This window comes from Salvelinus namaycush, chromosome 5 (genome assembly GCF_016432855.1).
Source record: "Salvelinus namaycush isolate Seneca chromosome 5, SaNama_1.0, whole genome shotgun sequence".
NCBI lineage: Eukaryota > Metazoa > Chordata > Actinopteri > Salmoniformes > Salmonidae > Salvelinus > Salvelinus namaycush.
The window spans coordinates 63,864,953-63,886,822 of NC_052311.1; the positions used below are offsets into that span (position 1 = coordinate 63,864,953).

At 39.6% G+C, this 21,870-nt stretch overlaps 1 protein-coding gene and 1 pseudogene across 1 annotated transcript; one reads left to right on the top strand and one right to left on the bottom strand.

Annotated features, from left to right (window-relative positions):
• Positions 1-14,294: 14,294 nt before the first annotated feature.
• On the bottom strand, positions 14,295-17,345 carry LOC120047252 (rap1 GTPase-activating protein 2-like). Its single transcript, XM_038992782.1, has 11 exons — positions 17,295-17,345; positions 16,441-16,524; positions 16,243-16,343; positions 15,938-16,067; positions 15,681-15,836; positions 15,478-15,549; positions 15,306-15,392; positions 14,781-14,936; positions 14,605-14,691; positions 14,470-14,495; positions 14,295-14,394 (listed from the first exon to the last, which is right to left on the bottom strand). Exons 1-11 carry the CDS (start codon positions 17,343-17,345, stop codon positions 14,295-14,297), a joined length of 1,050 nt encoding a protein of 349 aa, XP_038848710.1.
• Positions 17,346-17,383: 38 nt separating this feature from the next.
• Positions 17,384-20,603, top strand: LOC120047254 (annotated as a pseudogene).
• The last annotated feature ends 1,267 nt before the right edge of the window (positions 20,604-21,870 follow it).

The following is a 21,870-nucleotide window of genomic DNA, read 5'->3' on the forward strand; positions in this document are numbered from 1 at the left end:
GTCATAAACCACCTGCATATTGATCTTCAACTAGTAGTCATAAACCACCTGAATATTGATCTTCAACTAGTAGTCATAAACCACCTGAATATTGATCTTCAACTAGTAGTCATAAACCACCTGAATATTGATCTTCAACTAGTAGTCATAAACCACCTGAATATTGATCTTCAACTAGTAGTCATAAACCACCTGAATATTGATCTTAAACTAGTAGTCATAAACCCCCTGAATATTGATCTTCAACTAGTAGTCATAAACCACCTGAATATTGATCTTCAACTAGTAGTCATAAACCACCTGAATATTGATCTTCAACTAGTAGTCATAAACCACCTGAATATTGATCTTCAACTAGTAGTCATAAACCACCTGAATATTGATCTTAAACTAGTAGTCATAAACCCCCTGAATATTGATCTTCAACTAGTAGTCATAAACCACCTGAATATTGATCTTCAACTAGTAGTCATAAACCACCTGAATATTGATCTTCAACTAGTAGTCATAAACCACCTGAATATTGATCTTCAACTAGTAGTCATAAACCACCTGAATATTGATCTTCAACTAGTAGTCATAAACCACCTGAATATTGATCTTCAACTAGTAGTCATAAACCACCTGAATATTGATCTTCAACTAGTAGTCATAAACCCCCTGAATATTGATCTTCAACTAGTAGTCATAAACCACCTGAATATTGATCTTCAACTAGTAGTCACAAACCACCTGAATATTGATCTTCAACTAGTAGTCATAAACCACCTGAATATTGATCTTCAACTAGTAGTCATAAACCACCTGAATATTGATCTTCAACTAGTAGTCATAAACCCCCTGAATATTGATCTTCAACTAGTAGTCACAAACCACCTGAATATTGATCTTCAACTAGTAGTCATAAACCACCTGAATATTGATCTTCAACTAGTAGTCATAAACCACCTGAATATTGATCTTCAACTAGTAGTCATAAACCACCTGAATATTGATCTTCAACTAGTAGTCATAAACCACCTGAATATTGATATTCAACTAGTAGTCATAAACCACCTGAATATTGATCTTCAACTAGTAGTCATAAACCACCTGAATATTGATCTTCAACTAGTAGTCATAAACCACCTGAATATTGATCTTCAACTAGTAGTCATAAACCACCTGAATATTGATCTTCAACTAGTAGTCATAAACCACCTGAATATTGATCTTCAACTAGTAGTCATAAACCACCTAAATATTGATCTTCAACTAGTAGTCACAAACCACCTGAATATTGATCTTCAACTAGTAGTCATAAACCCCCTGAATATTGATCTTCAACTAGTAGTCATAAACCACCTGAATATTGATCTTCAACTAGTAGTCATAAACCACCTGAATATTGATCTTCAACTAGTAGTCATAAACCACCTGAATATTGATCTTCAACTAGTAGTCATAAACCACCTGAATATTGATCTTCAACTAGTAGTCACAAACCACCTGAATATTGATCTTCAACTAGTAGTCACAAACCACCTGAATATTGATCTTCAACTAGTAGTCATAAACCACCTGAATATTGATCTTCAACTAGTAGTCACAAACCACCTGAATATTGATCTTCAACTAGTAGTCATAAACCACCTGAATATTGATCTTCAACTAGTAGTCATAAACTACCTGAATATTGATCTTCAACTAGTAGTCACAAACCACCTGAATATTGATCTTCAACTAGTAGTCATAAACTACCTGAATATTGATCTTCAACTAGTAGTCATAAACCACCTGAATATTGATCTTCAACTAGTAGTCATAAACCACCTGAATATTGATCTTCAACTAGTTGTCATAAACCCCCTGAATATTGATCTTCAACTAGTAGTCATAAACCACCTGAATATTGATCTTCAACTAGTAGTCATAAACCACCTGAATATTGATCTTCAACTAGTAGTCATAAACCACCTGAATATTGATCTTCAACTAGTAGTCATAAACCACCTGAATATTGATCTTCAACTAGTAGTCATAAACCACCTGAATATTGATCTTCAACTAGTAGTTATAAACCACCTGAATATTGATCTTCAACTAGTAGTCATAAACCACCTGAATATTGATCTTCAACTAGTAGTCATAAACCACCTGAATATTGATCTTCAACTAGTAGTTATAAACCACCTGAATATTGATCTTCAACTAGTAGTCATAAACCACCTGAATATTGATCTTCAACTAGTAGTCATAAACCACCTAAATATTGATCTTCAACTAGTAGTCATAAACCACCTGAATATTGATCTTCAACTAGTAGTCATAAACCACCTGAATATTGATCTTCAACTAGTAGTCATAAACCACCTGAATATTGATCTTCAACTAGTAGTCATAAACCATCTGAATATTGATCTTCAACTAGTAGTCACAAACCACCTGAATATTGATCTTCAACTAGTAGTCATAAACCACCTGAATATTGATCTTCAACTAGTAGTTATAAACCACCTGAATATTGATCTTCAACTAGTAGTCATAAACCACCTGAATATTGATCTTCAACTAGTAGTTATAAACCACCTGAATATTGATCTTCAACTAGTAGTCATAAACCACCTGAATATTGATCTTCAACTAGTAGTCATAAACCACCTGAATATTGATCTTCAACTAGTAGTCATAAACCTCCTGAATATTGATCTTCAACTAGTAGTCATAAACCACCTGAATATTGATCTTCAACTAGTAGTCATAAACCACCTGAATATTGATCTTCAACTAGTAGTCATAAACCACCTGAATATTGATCTTCAACTAGTAGTCATAAACCACCTGAATACTGATCTTCAACTAGTAGTCATAAACCTCCTGAATATTGATCTTCAACTAGTAGTCATAAACCACCTGAATATTGATCTTCAACTAGTAGTCATAAACCACCTGAATATTGATCTTCAACTAGTAGTCATAAACCACCTGAATATTGATCTTCAACTAGTAGTCATAAACCACCTAAATATTGATCTTCAACTAGTAGTCATAAACCACCTGAATATTGATCTTCAACTAGTAGTCATACACCACCTGAATATTGATCTTCAACTAGTAGTCATAAACCCCCTGAATATTGATCTTCAACTAGTAGTCACAAACCACCTGAATATTGATCTTCAACTAGTAGTCATAAACCCCCTGAATATTGATCTTCAACTAGTAGTCACAAACCACCTGAATATTGATCTTCAACTAGTAGTCATAAACCACCTGAATATTGATCTTCAACTAGTAGTCATAAACCCCCTGAATATTGATCTTCAACTAGTAGTCATAAACCCCCTGAATACTAATCTTCAACTAGTAGTCATAAACCACCTGAATATTGATCTTCAACTAGTAGTCATAAACCACCTGAATATTGATCTTCAACTAGTAGTCATAAACCCCCTGAATACTAATCTTCAACTAGTAGTCATAAACCACCTGAATATTGATCTTCAACTAGTAGTCATAAACCAACTGAATATTGATCTTCAACTAGTAGTCATAAACCACCTGAATATTGATCTTCAACTAGTAGTCAACAACCACCTGAATATTGATCTTCAACTAGTAGTCATAAACCACCTGAATATTGATCTTCAACTAGTAGTCATAAACCACCTGAATATTGATCTTCAACTAGTAGTCATAAACCACCTGAATATTGATCTTCAACTAGTAGTCATAAACCACCTGAATATTGATCTTCAACTAGTAGTCATAAACCACCTGAATATTGATCTTCAACTAGTAGTCATAAACCCCCTGAATATTGATCTTCAACTAGTAGTCATAAACCACCTGAATATTGATCTTCAACTAGTAGTCATAAACCACCTGAATATTGATCTTCAACTAGTAGTCATAAACCACCTGAATATTGATCTTCAACTAGTAGTCATAAACCACCTGAATATTGATCTTCAACTAGTAGTCACAAACCACCTGAATATTGATCTTCAACTAGTAGTCACAAACCACCTGAATATTGATCTTCAACTAGTAGTCATAAACCACCTGAATATTGATCTTCAACTAGTAGTCACAAACCACCTGAATATTGATCTTCAACTAGTAGTCATAAACCACCTGAATATTGATCTTCAACTAGTAGTCATAAACTACCTGAATATTGATCTTCAACTAGTAGTCACAAACCACCTGAATATTGATCTTCAACTAGTAGTCATAAACTACCTGAATATTGATCTTCAACTAGTAGTCATAAACCACCTGAATATTGATCTTCAACTAGTAGTCATAAACCACCTGAATATTGATCTTCAACTAGTTGTCATAAACCCCCTGAATATTGATCTTCAACTAGTAGTCATAAACCACCTGAATATTGATCTTCAACTAGTAGTCATAAACCACCTGAATATTGATCTTCAACTAGTAGTCATAAACCACCTGAATATTGATCTTCAACTAGTAGTCATAAACCACCTGAATATTGATCTTCAACTAGTAGTCATAAACCACCTGAATATTGATCTTCAACTAGTAGTTATAAACCACCTGAATATTGATCTTCAACTAGTAGTCATAAACCACCTGAATATTGATCTTCAACTAGTAGTCATAAACCACCTGAATATTGATCTTCAACTAGTAGTCATAAACCACCTGAATATTGATCTTCAACTAGTAGTCATAAACCACCTGAATATTGATCTTCAACTAGTAGTCATAAACCACCTGAATATTGATCTTCAACTAGTAGTCATAAACCACCTGAATATTGATCTTCAACTAGTAGTCATAAACCACCTGAATATTGATCTTCAACTAGTAGTCATAAACCACCTGAATATTGATCTTCAACTAGTAGTCATAAACCACCTGAATATGATCTTCAACTAGTAGTCATAAACCACCTGAATATTGATCTTCAACTAGTAGTCATAAACCACCTGAATATTGATCTTCAACTAGTAGTCATAAACCACCTGAATATTGATCTTCAACTAGTAGTCATAAACCACCTGAATATTGATCTTCAACTAGTAGTCATAAACCACCTGAATATTGATCTTCAACTAGTAGTCATAAACCACCTGAATATTGATCTTCAACTAGTAGTCATAAACCACCTGAATATTGATCTTCAACTAGTAGTCATAAACCACCTGAATATTGATCTTCAACTAGTAGTCATAAACACCTGAATACTGATCTTCAACTAGTAGTCATAAACCACCTGAATATTGATCTTCAACTAGTAGTCATAAACCACCTGAATATTGATCTTCAACTAGTAGTCATAAACCACCTGAATATTGATCTTCAACTAGTAGTCATAAACCACCTGAATATGATCTTCAACTAGTAGTCATAAACCACCTGAATATTGATCTTCAACTAGTAGTCATAAACCACCTGAATATTGATCTTCAACTAGTAGTCACAAACCACCTGAATATTGATCTTCAACTAGTAGTCATAAACCACCTGAATATTGATCTTCAACTAGTAGTCAGAAACCACCTGAATATTGATATTCAACTAGTAGACAGAAACCACCTGAATATTGATATTCAACTAGTAGACAGAAACCACCTGAATATTGATATTCAACTAGTAGGTAGAAACCACCTGAATATTGATATTCAACTAGTAGGTAGAAACCACCTGAATATTGATATTCAACTAGTAGACAGAAACCACCTGAATATTGATATTCAACTAGTAGACAGAAACCACCTGAATATTGATCTTCAACTAGTAGTCATAAACCACCTGAATATTGATCTTCAACTAGTAGTCATAAACCACCTGAATATTGATCATTTGATTTTTCTTGAAGGTTGGGTCATCTTGAAAAATGCAGTGTTATAACAAGAACATTTTCAAACACCCAGCACTTGGTGAACATAGATCTGGGTGGCCAACCCTCCTGGAGAGGATTTTCTTCCATCCCTATTTTAAAGAGATAGATCCCAAATGACAACATTTAAATGTTTGTGTCCTTACCTTCAAAGCAGTCTATGGCCAAGCAGACTCATTTCTACGATTTGGTTACCCACTGCCATCAACCATTAACATGAACATTTCCTGTGCAGAGCCTTGTTGTAGTGCTAACACTTCCTGGCACATGTCTCATAACAACTTTCCACCTGAGAACAGGGACCAATCCCGGCTTCCAACCTTCCACTGTTTATAACACTTGCCTGTCTCCCTATCTAATTTCATTACTGTCTCAATAAAGTGTCAAACCACCTAAAAAAAACATTAAAAAACATATTAGCATACTTTACATATCATACCCAAAAGTAACAAAGTAGTCAAATTTGGAGTGTTAATTTAATGTTCAAAGTATCCTGAAAATACCTAATTTTCCACCCTGGTAATAGGCCTAAGCCATGTAAAAATACATAGAATTTCAGGAAATTCGCTTTAAAACAGTAAGCCCCCAGTCCCCCGTCTATGGATTGGCCAGGGGGCAATGGAATTCACATAGCAAATCTCACTCCAAACTTTCTTCAAAAGTTGGTAGCCCTGAATTATTACAATGCTCTGAAATAGTAAAATATTAATAAATATTGCATGACTTCATTATCATACATTTACTACAATGATGTACACATATTAACAGTGAAAATATTCTAAAATAATATATTTGTATTACTTGCTATGAAAGTATACATTTTGACATCTTATTTTATAGTTTGTACAGTGCATTCGGAAAGTATTCAAACCCCTTGACTTTTTCCACATTTTGTTACATTATAGCCCTATTCTAAAATTGATGAAATATTTTTTCCCTCATCAATCTAAGCACAACACCCCATGATGATAAAGTGAAAAGAGGTTTTTAGAAATACCTTATTTACATATTCAGACCCTTTGCTATGAGACTCGGAATTGAGCTCAAATGTATCCTGTTTCCATTGATCATCCTTAATATGTTTTTTACAACTTGATTGGAGTCCACCTGTGGTATATTCAATTGATTGGACATGATTTGGAAAGACAAGACAAATACGTATATTAAGGTCCCACAGTTGAAAGTGCATGTCAGAGCAAAAACCAAGCCGTGAGGTCGAAGGAATTGTCCGTAGAGCTCCGAGACAGGATTGTGTCGAGGCACAGATCTGGGGAAGGGTACCAAAACATTTCTGCAGCATTGAAGGTCCCCCAAGAACACAGTGACCTCCATCATTCTTAAATGGAAGAAGTTTGGAACCACCAAGACTCTTCCAATAGCTGGCCGCCTGGCCAAACTGAGCAATCAGTGGAGAAGGGCTTTGGTCATGGAGATGACCAAGAACCCGATGGTCACTCTGACAGACCTCCAGAGTTCGTCTGTGGAGATGGGAGAACCTTTGTGGTAGAGTGGCCAGACGGAAGCCACTCCTCAGTAAAAGGCACATGACAGCCCGCTTGGAGTTTGCCAAAAGGCACATAAAGGATTCTCAGACCATAAAAAAACAAGATTCTCTGGTCTGATGAAACCAAGATTGAACCATTTGGCCTGAATGCCAAGCGTCACATCTGGAGGAAACCAGGCACCATCCCTATGATGAAGCGTGGTGGTGGCAGCATCATGCTGTGGGGATGTTTTTTAGCGGCAGGGACTAGGAGACTCGTCAGGATCGAGGGAAAGATGAACGGAGCAAAGTACAGAGAGATCCTGGATGAAAACCTGCTCCAGAGGGCTCAGGACTTCAGACTGGGGTGAAAGTACACCTTCCAACAGGACAACGACCCTAAGCACACAGCCAGGACAATGCAGGAGTGGCTTCGGGACAAGTCTCTGAATGTCCTTGAGTTGCCCAGCCAGAGCCCGGACTTGAACCCGATCGGACATCTCTGGAGAGACCCGAAAATAGCTGTGCGGTGAAGCTGTCCATCCAATCTGACAGAGCTTTAGAGGATCTACAGAGAAGAATGGGAGAAACTCCCCAAATACAGGTGTGTCAAGCTTGTAGCGTCATACCCAAGAAGACTTGAGGCTGTACGTACATACCAGAAGCCATGGATTACAGGCAACATCCACACTGAGCTAAAGGATAGAGCTGACGCTTTCAAGGAGCGGATTCTAACCCAGAAGCTTATAAGAAATCCCGCTATGCCCTCCGACAAACCATCAAACAAGCAAAGCATCAATACAGGGCTAAGATTGAATCGTACTACACAGGCTCTGACGCTCGTAGGATGTGGCAGGGCTTGCAAACCACAACCAAAGTTGTGTCTCATTATGGTAAGTGGTGAAATAAGTACAGCCAGTTACAACTGTAATGGCTTAGCAGATAATAAGAATAGACGATCAGTATTTACCTGGCTAAAAGAGAAGGAATATAATATCTATTGTTTACAGGAAACTCATTCAACAATTTTAGATGAGGTTTTGTTGAAAAGGGACTGGGGGGGGGGGGGGGGGGAGAAATATATTTCTCCCATGGGCAAAGAAATTCAAAAGGGGTGATGGTTTTAATTAACAGTAATTTTGATCCAAATGTGCAAATTGTCCAAACAGATCATCAAGGTAGATGGATTATTTTAAATATGTTATTGGACAATAAACAGATATGGCTTATTAACCTATACGGTCCAAATAATGATGATCCAAGCTTCTTTGAAAATATATATAAGAATTTATCAACTCTACAAGCAACACTAGACTCTATTGTTATGGTGGGGGATTTTAATAAGGTTTTAAATACCTCTATGGACCGTAAAGGAAATCACACTATCACCCTCAGGCACTTAAGGAAATCATGAATGTCATGGATATATTGGAATTAGTGGTTATATGGAGGCTTAAATACCCTGTCCTAGTGAGATATACATGGCGGAGGCTTAATCAAGCTAGTCGTCTTGACTACTTTCTTATGCCATTCTCTCTGGCACCAAAAGTTTAAAAAGTGTTGATAGGGAACAGAATGCAGTCGGATTATCACATAATTGACATATATATTACTCTTACAGAATTTCCACGTGGGCGAGGATATTGGAAATTTAATTAAAGCCTACTAGATGATAAATTGTTTAGAACTAGGACAGAAGAATTTATAACTGATTTTTTCCGACATAACATAGGTACAGCAGATCCCCTTATTGTATGGGACACTTTTAAATGTGCCTTTAGAGGCCATGCAATTCAGTATTCATCTATAAAACAAAAGCAATTTAGATCAAAAGAGTCCATATTAACAAAGGAAATGAAAGGACTAACAGTACAGTTAGATAGCAATAAAAACTGTACCATAGAGGCACAGAATAAGCTAGAGGAAAACAAAAAGAAATGGAGGAACTTATTCAAGAAAGATCCAGTGTAATATATTATAAAAATAAAGCGAACTAGATGGAATATGGGGAAAAATGCACCAAATTCTTTTTCAAGCTTCAATATAGAAATGCTACCAAAATGTTTTTATTGAAACTTGTTACAAATGATGGCGTCACGCATGATTCACCGAATGATATTTTGAAAGAGGAAGTAAAGTACTTTAAGAATATGTTTTCGTTTCAGTCTCCTCCATCTCCACTAACTGAAACTGATTGTATGGATTTTTTCCCTAATAATAATGTAAAATTAACATCTGTACAGAAAGACTCATGTGAAGGCCAAATCACAGAGGAGGAATTTCTTGATGCAATTAAAGCCTTTACGGCTGGGAAAACTCCAGGGCTGGATGGCATACCAGTGGAAGTATACAAAACGTTTTTTGATATACTCAGAGGACCATTATTAGCATGTTTTAACCACTCCTATATAAATGGTAGATTATCAGATACGCAACAAGAAGGTCTGATATCATTATTATTGAAACAGGACCCAAGTGGTGTATATAAAGATCCAGTCCATTTAAAAAATTGGAGACCTCTTACACTTCAGTGTTGTGATGCAAAAATCCTCGCAAAATTCTTGGCGCATAGAATTAAAAAAGTATTGTCAGATATTATTCATCCTAATCAGACAGTTTTTTTTTACATGGACGATATATTGGAGATAATATAAGACAAGTACTGGAAACAATAGAATACCATGAAATATCGGGGATACCAGGCCTGGTTTTCATAGCTGATTTTGAAAAAGCTTTTAATAAAGTACGACTGAAGTTTATATATAAATGCCTAGAATATTTCAATGTTGGGGAATCTCTTATAAATGGGTTAAAGTTATGTAAAGTAACCCTAGGTGTAAAACGGTAAATAATGGCTACATCTCAGAAAGTTTAAAACTATCTAGAGGAGTAAAACAAGGTTGTCCACAATCGGCATGTCTATTTATTATTGCCATCGATATGTTAGCTGTTAAAAGTAGATCAAACAATAATATTAAGGGATTAGAAATCTGTGGCTTAAAAACTAAGGTGCCATTGTACGCTGATGATTCATGTTTTCTTTTAAAACCACAATTAGAATCGCTCCACAGCCTGATAGAGGATCTAGATACTTTTGCTATCCTCTCTGGATTAAAACCAAATTATGATAAGTGATATTACGTATTGGATCACTAAACAAATGCACATTTTACATTACCGTGTAGTTTACTAATTAAATAGTCTGACGGAGATGTGGACATACTCGGTAAACAAATCCCAAAAGAAAGAAATGAACTCACTCCATAAAATTTTTATAGAAAGTTAGCAAAAATAGATAAGATCTTGCTTGCTACTGTCTATTTGTGGGAAAATCACCCTGATTAACTCTTTAGTCATATCACAGTTTACCTATTTGTTTATGATTTTGCCTACACCTAGTGACCTGCTTTTTAAATTATATGAACAAAATTTTATTTGGAATGGCAAGCCAGACAAAATTAAAAGGGCCAATTTATATAACGAATATGAATTCGGAGGGCAGAAAAGATTAAATAGTAAAACATCAGACCTCTTACTAAAGGCATCAGTCATACAAAAGTTATACTTAAATTCAAACAGGTTCTCTAGTAAATTGGTAGGAATGTCTCATCCTATGTTCAAGAATGGCCTTTTTCCCTTTATTCAGATTACACCTGTTCACTTTCGGTTGTTTGAAAAGGAAAACAATCTCCAAAATATCGTTATTTTTTAAACAAGCCTTAGAAAGTTGGTTGCAATTTCAGTTTAATCCACCTGAAAAGACAGAACAAATAATACAACAAATATTGTGGTTAGACTCAAATATACTAATTGATTAAAAAAAACATATTTTTCGAAGAAATTTTTAAAGAGGTATAATTTTAGTGAATGATATCATAAATAGGACTGGTGGAGTTATGTCACACATGCAGCTAACACAGGCACATGGAAATGTCTGCTCTACCCAAAATCACAACCAACTAATTGCAGCATTACCACAAAAATGGAAGAGGCAAGTAGAAGGGGAAAAAAGTAGGGAACTTGTATGTCGGACCTGTATTAAAGAACATAAATGGTTAAAGAAAAGTGTGATAAATAAAAAAAATATACCAATTTCATTTAAGGACCAAAAAACTGACAGCTGTGCCATATAAATTGCAAAATAGTTGGGAAGAGATTTTCGATGTACCCATTCCATGGCACATGGTTTATGAATTGATACGCAAAACAACGCCGGACTCAAAACTTCAAATGTTTCAATTTAAATTATCAAAAGTCTTGCCACCAATCGAATGTTATATATATGGGGGATACAATCTTCCTAGCTCTGCAGATTTTGCTGTGATGAGGCAGAGTCATTAGATCATTTATTTTGGTATTGTCCATATGTAGCTCGTTTTTGGTCACAGGTTCAGGAATGGCTGAAGAATTGCAACATTTGCCTAGAACTAACGCTGCAGATAGCAATACTCGGTGATTTGAAAAGCCATAGTCAATCAATCAATAATATAATAATTATTTTAGCAAAAAAAAATGTTTTTCATTTACAATCTGTAGAAGCTATGAGAATAGAAAGGTTCAGTACTTTTGTCAAGCATCACAGCACAATTGAAAAATATATGGCAAAAAGAAATCCAAAATGGATGATGTTGAGAGATAGATGGGAGGGGTCGAATGGAGCTGAAGGGTGGGACTAATAACAAGATAACCAATGTAAAACATACAGGGTCTGTAAAATGTATATAGGTTCAGAAACTTTGTGAAATAGCACAGTTACAAATAGAAATCAAACTGGATGGACATCAGAAATAGAGGAAGGACTAAAAACAAACAAAATATATCTATTGTAAAATAGATAGTGTCTGTAAAATGTGTATAAGATGTATAAACGGAAGTTAGAAGCCTAAGTGTTATTGTTTATTAGTTTACTCCAATTGGGGGAAGGGTGGTAAGGTTTGCGGGGAATAATAAAGGTATATTCAAAAAAAAAAAGTATGAATGTCTATATAGGTATGTGTATATGTGTATATGTATATGGATATATATATTTACCCCCCAAAAATATATGGGGGATTGGAAATGATGCAGACAATTACATTGATGGAAGCAAAAATCTTTCCGCAATATTAAGCTGATCCACCCCTTAAAAAATATATATAATAAAAAAATGTCTTCACTGACATTTTCAACCTCTCCCTGTCTGAGTCTGTAATACCAACATGTTTCAAGCAGACCACCATAATGCCTGTGCCCAAGAACACCAAGGTAACCTGCCTAAATGACTACCGCCCCGTAGCACTCACGTCTGTAGCAATGAAGTGCTTTGAAAGGCTGGTCATGGCTCACATCAACACCATTATCCCAGAAACCCTAGACCCACTCCAATTTGCATACCAACAGATCCACAGATGATGCAATCTCTATTACACTCCACACTGCCCTTTCCCACCTGGACAAAAGGAACACCTATGTGAGAATGCTATTCATTGACTACAGCTTAGCGTTCAACACCATAGTGCCCTGAAAGCTCATCAATAAGCAAAGGACCCTTGGACTAAACACCTCCCTCTGCAACTGGATACTGGACTTCCTGATGGGCAGCCCCCAGGTGGTAAGTGTAGGTAACAAAACAACACATCCGCCGCGCTGATCCTCAACACAGGGGCCCCTCGGGGGTGCGTGCTCAGTCCCCTCCTGTAATCCCTGTTCACTCATGACTGCACGGCCAATCACGACTCCAACACCATCATTAAGTTTGTCGATGACACAACAGTGGTAGGCCTGATCACCGACAACAAACAAACAGCATATAGGGAGGAGGTCAGAGTCTTGGCCGTGTGGTGCCAGGACAACAACCTCTCCCTCAATGTGATCAAGACAAAGGCGATGATTGTGGACTACAAGAAAAAGAGGACCGAGCACACCCCCATTCTCATCGACGGGGCTGCAGTGGAAATGGTTGAGAGCTTCAAGTTCCTTGGTGTCCACATCACCAACAAACTAACATGGTCCAAGCACACCAAGACAGTCGTGAAGAGGTCACGACAAAAACTATTCCCCCTCAGGAGACTGAAAAGATTTGGCATGGGTCCTCAGATCCTCAAAAGGTTCTACAGCTGATCCATCGAGAGCATCCTAACTGGTTACATCGCTGCCTGGTATGGCAACTGCTAGGGCTCCGACTGCAAGGCACTACAGAGGGTAGTGCTAACAGCCCAGTACATCACTGGGGCCAAGCTTCCTGCCATTCAAGACCTCTATACCAGGCGGTGTCAGAGGAAGGCCCTAAAAATTGTCAAAGACTCCAGCCACCCTAGTCATAGACTGTTCTCTCTGCTACCGCACGGCAAGCGGTACTGGAGCACCAAGTCTAGGTCCAAGAGGCTTCTAAACAGCTTCTACCCCCAAGCCATAAGACTCCTGAACACCTAATGAAATGGCTACCCAGACTATTTGCATTGCCCCCCCCCCCCTCTTTTACACCACTGACACTCTCTCCCTGTACCCCTGTATATAGTCTCGCTATTGTTATTTTACTGCTGCTCTTTAATTACTTGTTACTTTTATTTAATATCCGTATTTTTTTTAACTACATTTGTTGGTTAGCGGCTCCTAAGTAAGTATTTCACTGTAAGGTCTACACCTGTTCGGTGCATGTGACTAATACAATTTGATTTGATTTGAAGGTGCTTCAACAAAGTACTGAGTGAAGGGTCTGATATTTCAGTGTTTTATTTGTTATAAAATTACAAAAATGTCTAAAAACCTGTTTTTGCTTTGTCACTATGGGGTATTGTGTGTAGATTGATGAGGGGAAAAAACTATTTCATCCATTTTAGAATAATCCATTTTAGAATAAGGCTGTAACGTAACAAAACGTGGAAAAAGTCAAGGGGTCTGAATACTTTCCGAATGCACTGTACATACAAAGTATCCACTCGGTTATTACTAAAATATACACATAATTCTGTCTGTCTACGTATTCTCCTGGGGACTGGAGTGGTCTTTGACCTCTGTGGAGCCCAGGTTGTCTGTGGGCGGAAAGCTGGGTTCAGGGGGCTTGTAGGCCAACTCACTGAAAGACAAAAAACAACATCTGTCTCTCTGTCCATCCATCTGCATGATTTGTCCGTTCTCTGTAGTGTCTTACCTCTCTCCATCTCTCTCTGTAGCAGCCTAGAGAGGGAGACAAAAACCAACAGTGGTGGTCAGTATTTCCCACAAACATATCAATAAGATATTCACTGAAAAAAGAGAAAGTGCTTCCATCTTCAGTATGAGTTACCTTGGGCTTCTGTGGGAGCGGCACCCCTCCCATCTTTCTAGGTCCCCCAAGAGTGTCAAAAGAATTACTGCGTACCCTAATGGCTCTCTGCAACAAAGACAGGAAATATGGATGCCAAATCCAAAACCCACCCTTTCCCCATACTGGAGTGAAAAGTCAAGGATTTCTGACTTCACCTTAAAGTTTTCGATGAACCCTCCACTCCCCTCAGTTACACCCCTCATCCCCTCAGAAGTCGAGAGGGCAGACACAGGCGAATCTCCCATCATGCACTGGGAGCGGGTGGACAGTTCCGCCTGCAGACCCTCCAGGAGGGACGAACGAGTGCGCAGCTTGAAAAGATAGAATGAGAGGAGAGAGGGAGGCAGAGACGGAGGAGAGAAGGAGGCAGAGACGGAGGAGAGAAGGAGGCAGAGACGGAGGAGAGAAGGAGGCAGAGACGGAGGGGAGAAGGAGGCAGAGACGGAGGAGAGAAGGAGGCAGAGACGGAGGAGAGAAGGAGGCATCATAGAGGAGTTAAGTAAGAGATGGGGAGCAGAAGAGAGGAATTAGAGAAGAGGAAAGACTTGTTTCTTTGGTTTCTGTTCCACATAAAAAGATACCAGATTTGCATCTAGAAAGTCTTTGGATATGTGCATGTAATGCCTCAAGCATTACTGTATACATTTATAATGGTGTTGGTGTTGTTCTTCTGTGGTTACCTCCAGTCTACTGAACCTCTCAGCCTTATAACAGGAGATCTCTGCATTGATAAGCTTGGTCAGAAGGAACTCTCTCAACAGGGAGCTCTGGAAGATAGGCCAACAGAGACACACTAAGTATGCATCATGGTCTTTTACCATGTCACCAAGTTCAGATGTGAATTCTACTCACCTCTGTGAATATGGGAGGATCAGGGAGGGAGGGACCAAAGGGAGGTACATCCTCTCTGGCTGTGACTGACACCTGCAACAGACCACTTCCAGGTTTGAAAAAGGCTTTCCATTCCAATAAAAATACCTACAGTGATAAGAGATCAATGTGTCTCTCATTTTGTTTTATCTTCTTACCTGGAACACCCCTCCTCCTCCTCCTGCCTCCTCCCCCTCATCCCCCACTCCCTTCCTCACCCTCCTGACCACTAGGAAACAGTGCAGGAAGTGTGAGCTGATGACATCAGACAGAAAAGGGGTGTGGCCTTCCTGGTAAACAACAGCAACGATGTCATTGCCTATGTGTCTCTTCCTCTGTAGCTGTAAGGAGTAATGAGCAGAGGGTAAGAGGGAGCCACTGGAGCTGGGTTGAAGTGATTGACTGTGGGTGAGGATGATTTGGTGTTGTTATTCAGGCTAACCTGTTGAGTATCGCCCTCTGTGAAGGGCAGTTTGGTGGACACATGGAACATGATCTCTCTGCTGTGGAAGGAAGTGAAGACCGCATCACTTCCTGTCTGGCCGTGACACACGTCCAAACCTCCTCGAAACCTGGAAGAGAGGGAGGGAGAGAGAGAATGGGGGAGAGAAAGAGGGAAGAGGCAGTCGGGGAGAGGGAGTGACAGTAAGCTGCTGGTATCTTCTTATTCATCTCTTCCTGTTACAATGTCATATTTCTGTAATTACTCCATAAGGCTATGTCAAAATGTCGGTTACTGTACATTACCCAGTGAACCCTTGAAGTGCGACTGTAGCTCCCAAAATAGAGAGGAATTCTTGAAACTCTTCACTTTCCTCATTGTTACAGAGTATGTCCTCCTCTGTCAACTGTAAAAGATAGAGAGAAAATATGAGAGGTAATGTACAGTAGACTAGTGCTACTATTTAATGCTTCCAAGCTTCTGCCTGCATTCCAGTTATTTACCTGTCCCTCTCTCTGATACAAGACACCAAACTTGAAATTCGGAGACACTCTGTGTTCATCAAATGCTGTTATAAGATCTGGTGCCTGAAAGACAGAGAGGGGAAGAGAGAAAGAAAGAAAGAAGCAAAGAGAGGGAGAGAGGGAGGGAGAGACAGAGAGATAAAGGGGAAGGAGAGGGCACACATTTTTGTCAAAATGGTCTCAGGGTTTAGAGGTCATTTGAAGAGTACATTCTGTGTAACATGAAGGCCTAAAGCATTTGGGAATGTGTACAGTGAAAAAGAAGTACCTTGAGGTAACTGACCACATCAAATCTGGGCACAGTCACACTGTCGCATAGCATCTGAAAAGGACATGGTCAGTTTGGGTTTTTTCAATGATGGTAAATGTTTTCAGTAAAAGTACAATAAAGGTTCATCTAGAATACACACGTCTGTTGGAGAGACTAGTAATGGTACCTTGGCCAGCTCCACAGCAGACGGGATGTTTGGGAACAGAGACACAGAGAAAACCCCATGCATAGAGCATTCCCTCATTCTGGAAAGGAAAGACAGACGTAATAACCGTTGCTCATGGAATTCACCAGGGTGTTTCATTACATTAATTGAATCATTTCCATTCTTTCTGATACAACCTCAGTATTACTCTCAGCCTCTTCTCTTCTTCCTCCAAACAGACAGAGAGAAGGAGGGGTCCCAAGGAGGGGTCCACTGCTGTGAACGAGTGATGATACTGACATAGGAGAGAAAGTCACACAGCTACTATGTATGTATTTCATCATCTTGGATCATAGTCCATCTCTACCATCAAATGGAACAGAATAAGAGTAGTCCTATGGGCGGTACTCTACTAACTCGTGAGCGGAAGAACTCCTGGTAGTATGTGGCCTCGCTGTCTCTCTCCATGATGTCATAGGTCTCTGGGTCTAGTCCGTAATGAGAGGATGTCGGACTGGTCTCAGCAAACTTCTGTAGCGGGGGGTCTATCCAGTAACCACCCAACTTTGGAGGCAGGATCAGAGGAAGGTCATGACCTATCTTCAAAAGCTGAGACTTTCAAAAGGGTGAGATGATAATTAAAAAGTCTGGTGTATCCAATTAAATGTAGATCTAGTAGTATCCATAGGATGATGGTTGCATCAGCATACCTAATAATGAGTTTTATGTATGCTGGTATGAGTGTTACAGCTATTGTGACATCAGTGTTTTAGGGAACAAAAATGTCTGTATCGTTGATAATACTGAAAGGTCATTGTCAACACACACACACGTGTGTAAAAAAGAGGAAGGGAGGTTAGAAATACTGTCTGTTCCTACTCTATCTATGAAAACAACATTAAGCTTCATTTGTGCAGTAAGGTCAATTATGTTGTGGCATTGGTAGTATTTAAAAAAATATTTGTTATCAAGGAAGATGTTTCATATCAATCAAAAGACCCTTTTCTGTGTTTGCAAACATTTCCGCAGGTGGGTGATGCGTGCCATATTGGAAGTTCTCATAGACGGTCAGCTAAAAAAGCCTCCATTTACATGTTGCTTATGAGTAGATTTATAATAATAATAATAATTAGGAGGGTGCTTACATTTGTCCTATTTCACACATGTACTATACACAGTATTATACACATTTGTGAATTGGACATTTGTTTTTTGCATATCCCTCTCCCCCTGAGACAACCTCGGAGAGTGGGGTCACAGCCTGCAATTATTAACTGCGACCCTGGAGCAATTAGTGTTAAGTACCTTGCTCAAGGGCACATTGACAGATTTGTCACTTAGTCGGCTCGGGGATTAGAAACCAGCAACCTTTCGGTTACTGGCCCAATGCTCAACTACCTGCCGCCCAATTTCACATTACTTATGATTTAGGATTATTATTGGATTTTCGCATTCTAGCTAACAACTGCTACATCCAAAATATATGTTTTTTAAAGTTCACAAACAAATATAATCTTTGCGACTATTCAAGCAATAATCAAAACATTTTAAGTGTATGAGAAACCAAAAAAGTGTTCGCCCAGCAAAACGTCAATCAAAATTCCCTGAACTGTCATTGGCTATAATCCAAAACTTCTATCAGTCCCACTACTCTCACACTGCAGAGGTGCGGAAGTTGGTTGTTAGTAGGGTACGTTGTTAACCTCTGAAGTAAAGTCCCTTATTTAGGGGACTAGTAGCAGTTCTGGACTGGTTCTGAGTGACCGAAATGTTTGTGTACAGAACGTTCTGTGAACAGTGCAACGTCAATTGCTTTAAACTCAGCAAAACAGCTGAGTCTCCCAATTCAGATGGCGCTCTCCGCAAGGAGCTGAGATGTAGGGTTTGAAATCTTACACCTCATTTGCATAGGGTGTGAGGTGTCACATTTTTTGTCCTATCCAGACAAAGGATCTATTCCTCTGGCTGTGAGCATAGGAGCCCCACTTGCTATAGAGCCGGGCTCTCCAATCAATGAAACTCAAGATTCTCAAATGGAGATAACGTTTGCGGTATTTAGTTTTAGCTATGTTGAATGAACAGATTACTATATTCTATATGAAAACCCTTCAGTTGGCATGCTGAATGATATTTCCCCAGTTTGACTGATAAATAAAATGTATCAGGAACATATTATACATGTAGTTGTATTCATGAACATCGAAGGGAAGAAGTCTGAATTTGCTCAATCTAGTTCTGTTTATCCACCACAAATATTTATTTGGATGGAGACCAAAGTTCACAACTGGTTCCATAGTGGCGACATTCTTATTGATTTCAAGGAGCTGCAAACACAACTCATGGTAACCTTGCAGAATCATCCGTATCAGTGAGCTGTTGTGAAGCTCCTTCTAAGAATCGCTCTTACAAAAAAAATGTCATTTTTGCATTTTCACATTTGAAATAGCTGCTTTCACATGTTGAGCTGAAATTTTCACGTGAAACCATATGTTCACATGTATTACATTTTAAGATCACATGTTAATACCACCTTTTCACATAAAATGTGTTCAACTCACATGTGAATTGCAGTTTCACATGTGAATAATAAAAGTAATGAGTAATGATAACTTTTTTTACCAGTACCGAGTCGATGTGCAGGGGTACGAGTTAATTGACGTAGATATGTACAGGATTAAAGTGATGTATAGTGAACAGTAGGCCAACGTCAATTAGTGAGAGCTGAGAGCTGTCAAAAGGAGAATACTCCTTCAGGTCAGAGACAGCTTGGTTAACCAACTGGGCATAGAGCGGCAAAGATCCACCAGATAAGGCAGGAGTTAAGAACAGTTCAAGGAGGCAAGTGAAGAAGAAAGACCAGCCTTGTCAGCGCTACGGAACATCCTCAGGGCCTTGCAGAGAGCTGAGTGGCATAGAAGGCACAGGAAAAAGAGGGCAAGGAAGCGGGCTGCCTTTAGCAAATCTCTTTGGATTTACTGAACAGCTGCTAGGTCAGAAGCACAGTGGTCACCTTACCTGCTCCAAAGATGAGATCAACAACCATCTACACAGCACGTACAGCAACGCAATCAGAGAGCAAGATCTGGAGCACGGCAAGGCCTTGATGGATCTACCAGTACCAACCACAGAGTTAAACAAGAAGGAGCCCTGCTGGAAGGATGTACAGGAGGTTGTCCTGAAGGTGATGTACAGGATGTACAGGAAGCATCCTGAAGGTGATCTGGAGGAGGGGCAAAGTCTCTCAACAGTGGAGATGTGCAGAAGGAGTATGGATTCTGAAGGAGGAGAACTCGAAGAACATCAACCATTTCAGAACCATCTCGCTGCTCAGTGTTGAAGGAAATATATTCTTCAGCATTGGGGCCAGCCGTCTGACAGACTACCTCCTGAAGAACTCCTACATCAGTCCAGAAAGAAGGGATCCTTGAGGTGCCAGGATGACTGGAGCACACAGGCGTGGTCAAGCAGATAATCAGGGAAGCCCGGGAGAACAGAAGATACCTTGTTGTACTGTGGCTAGACCTCACAAATGCCAACGGCTTCATACCCTACATCCCAGGCAAGATCAGGGATCTCATGCTGAACTACTACAACAGTTTCAGTTTGAGAGTCACTTTTGCGTCCACAATATTGGAATGGCACAGGCCTGGGAATGGAATCATCACAGGCTGCCCCATTTCAGTGGTCCTGTTCGCCCTTGCCATGTCAGCGGAGGTGAAATGTTGAGGCCTGCTGACCAAGTCTGGCATGCGACAACCTCCGATCAGAGTCTTCATGGACGACCTGACTGTGACAACATCCATCCCAGGGAGTAGATGGATTCTGCAGGGGTTGGGGAAGCTTGCCACTTGAACTTCAAGTTTGACAGCAGCCTGAGGGATACAGCATCGATCAAGACATCCAACCAGGAGCTGGAAGTGTGGTTGGCTACAGTGGACAAGTCAGGTTTACCTGGTAAGTTCAAGGCCTGAATATACCAACATGGTGTCCTCCCACGGATCCTCTGACCCCTCCTGGTTTACAAGTTCCCGATTTCTACAGTTAAGTGCTTTGAGAGAAGGTTCAGTAGCTACCTCTGCAAATGGCTGGGATTATCTTGAAGCCTGAGCAGCATTGCCCTGTACAGTCAGAAGAACAAACTGAAGCTACCCATCAGCAGCCTGAATGAGGAATTAATGGTGACTCGTACAAGGGAGGTGCTGCAATACAGGAAGTCAAGCAACTCGAAAGTCTCCTAGGCAGGTATAGAGGTGAGGACAGGAAGGAAGTGGAGGGCTCAGGATGCAGTAGAGCAGGCTGAGTCACGGCTATGGCGTGCTGGTGGGTAAGGTGACTCCGGGAAGAGCTGACCTTGGTAGCATTACAACACCACACTACGACCAGGCACAGGGGAAAGACTGGCGAAGCTGGTGCTGGAGGAAGTGTGAGCAACAGTCGAGGAGGAGGGAGCCAGCAGGATGGTAGGAATAAGGCAATAAGGCAACAAGATGGGAGAAAATAGTGGAAAGCACATGGTCCGAGCTGTGGAAGTCCGAGCCCCTTCTCATCAAGTTCTACGATGTCTACGATGTCCTGAAAAAGAAAAGGAGAGCCGCAGACTCTAGGAGCTCAGATGCAATAATTTAATAAACAGCCAAGCTGTCTTCATCAGGGTATAGTCTACAATATCCTACCAAGCCCATCTAACCTGTTCTGCTGGGGCAAGGATCGATTCACAATCATGCTCTCTGCCTAAAGAGAGGAGTACATCCATCCTCAACTGCTGCTCAAAAGCCCTAGGCGAGGGTCACTACCGCTGGTGCCACAACCTGGTGTTTAAAGCCTTTGTGGAAACCATCTTCAGTGGGATCAGCCACTGCAAGCGCCTCCGACAAGCTAAGTAGGACATTGCATTCATCAGAGCCGGGGAAAAGCCAACACCAGCTACCAGAACCTCCACAGGTCTTTTCACAACAGCTCAAGACTGGGAACTGAAAGTCGACCTGGGAAAGCA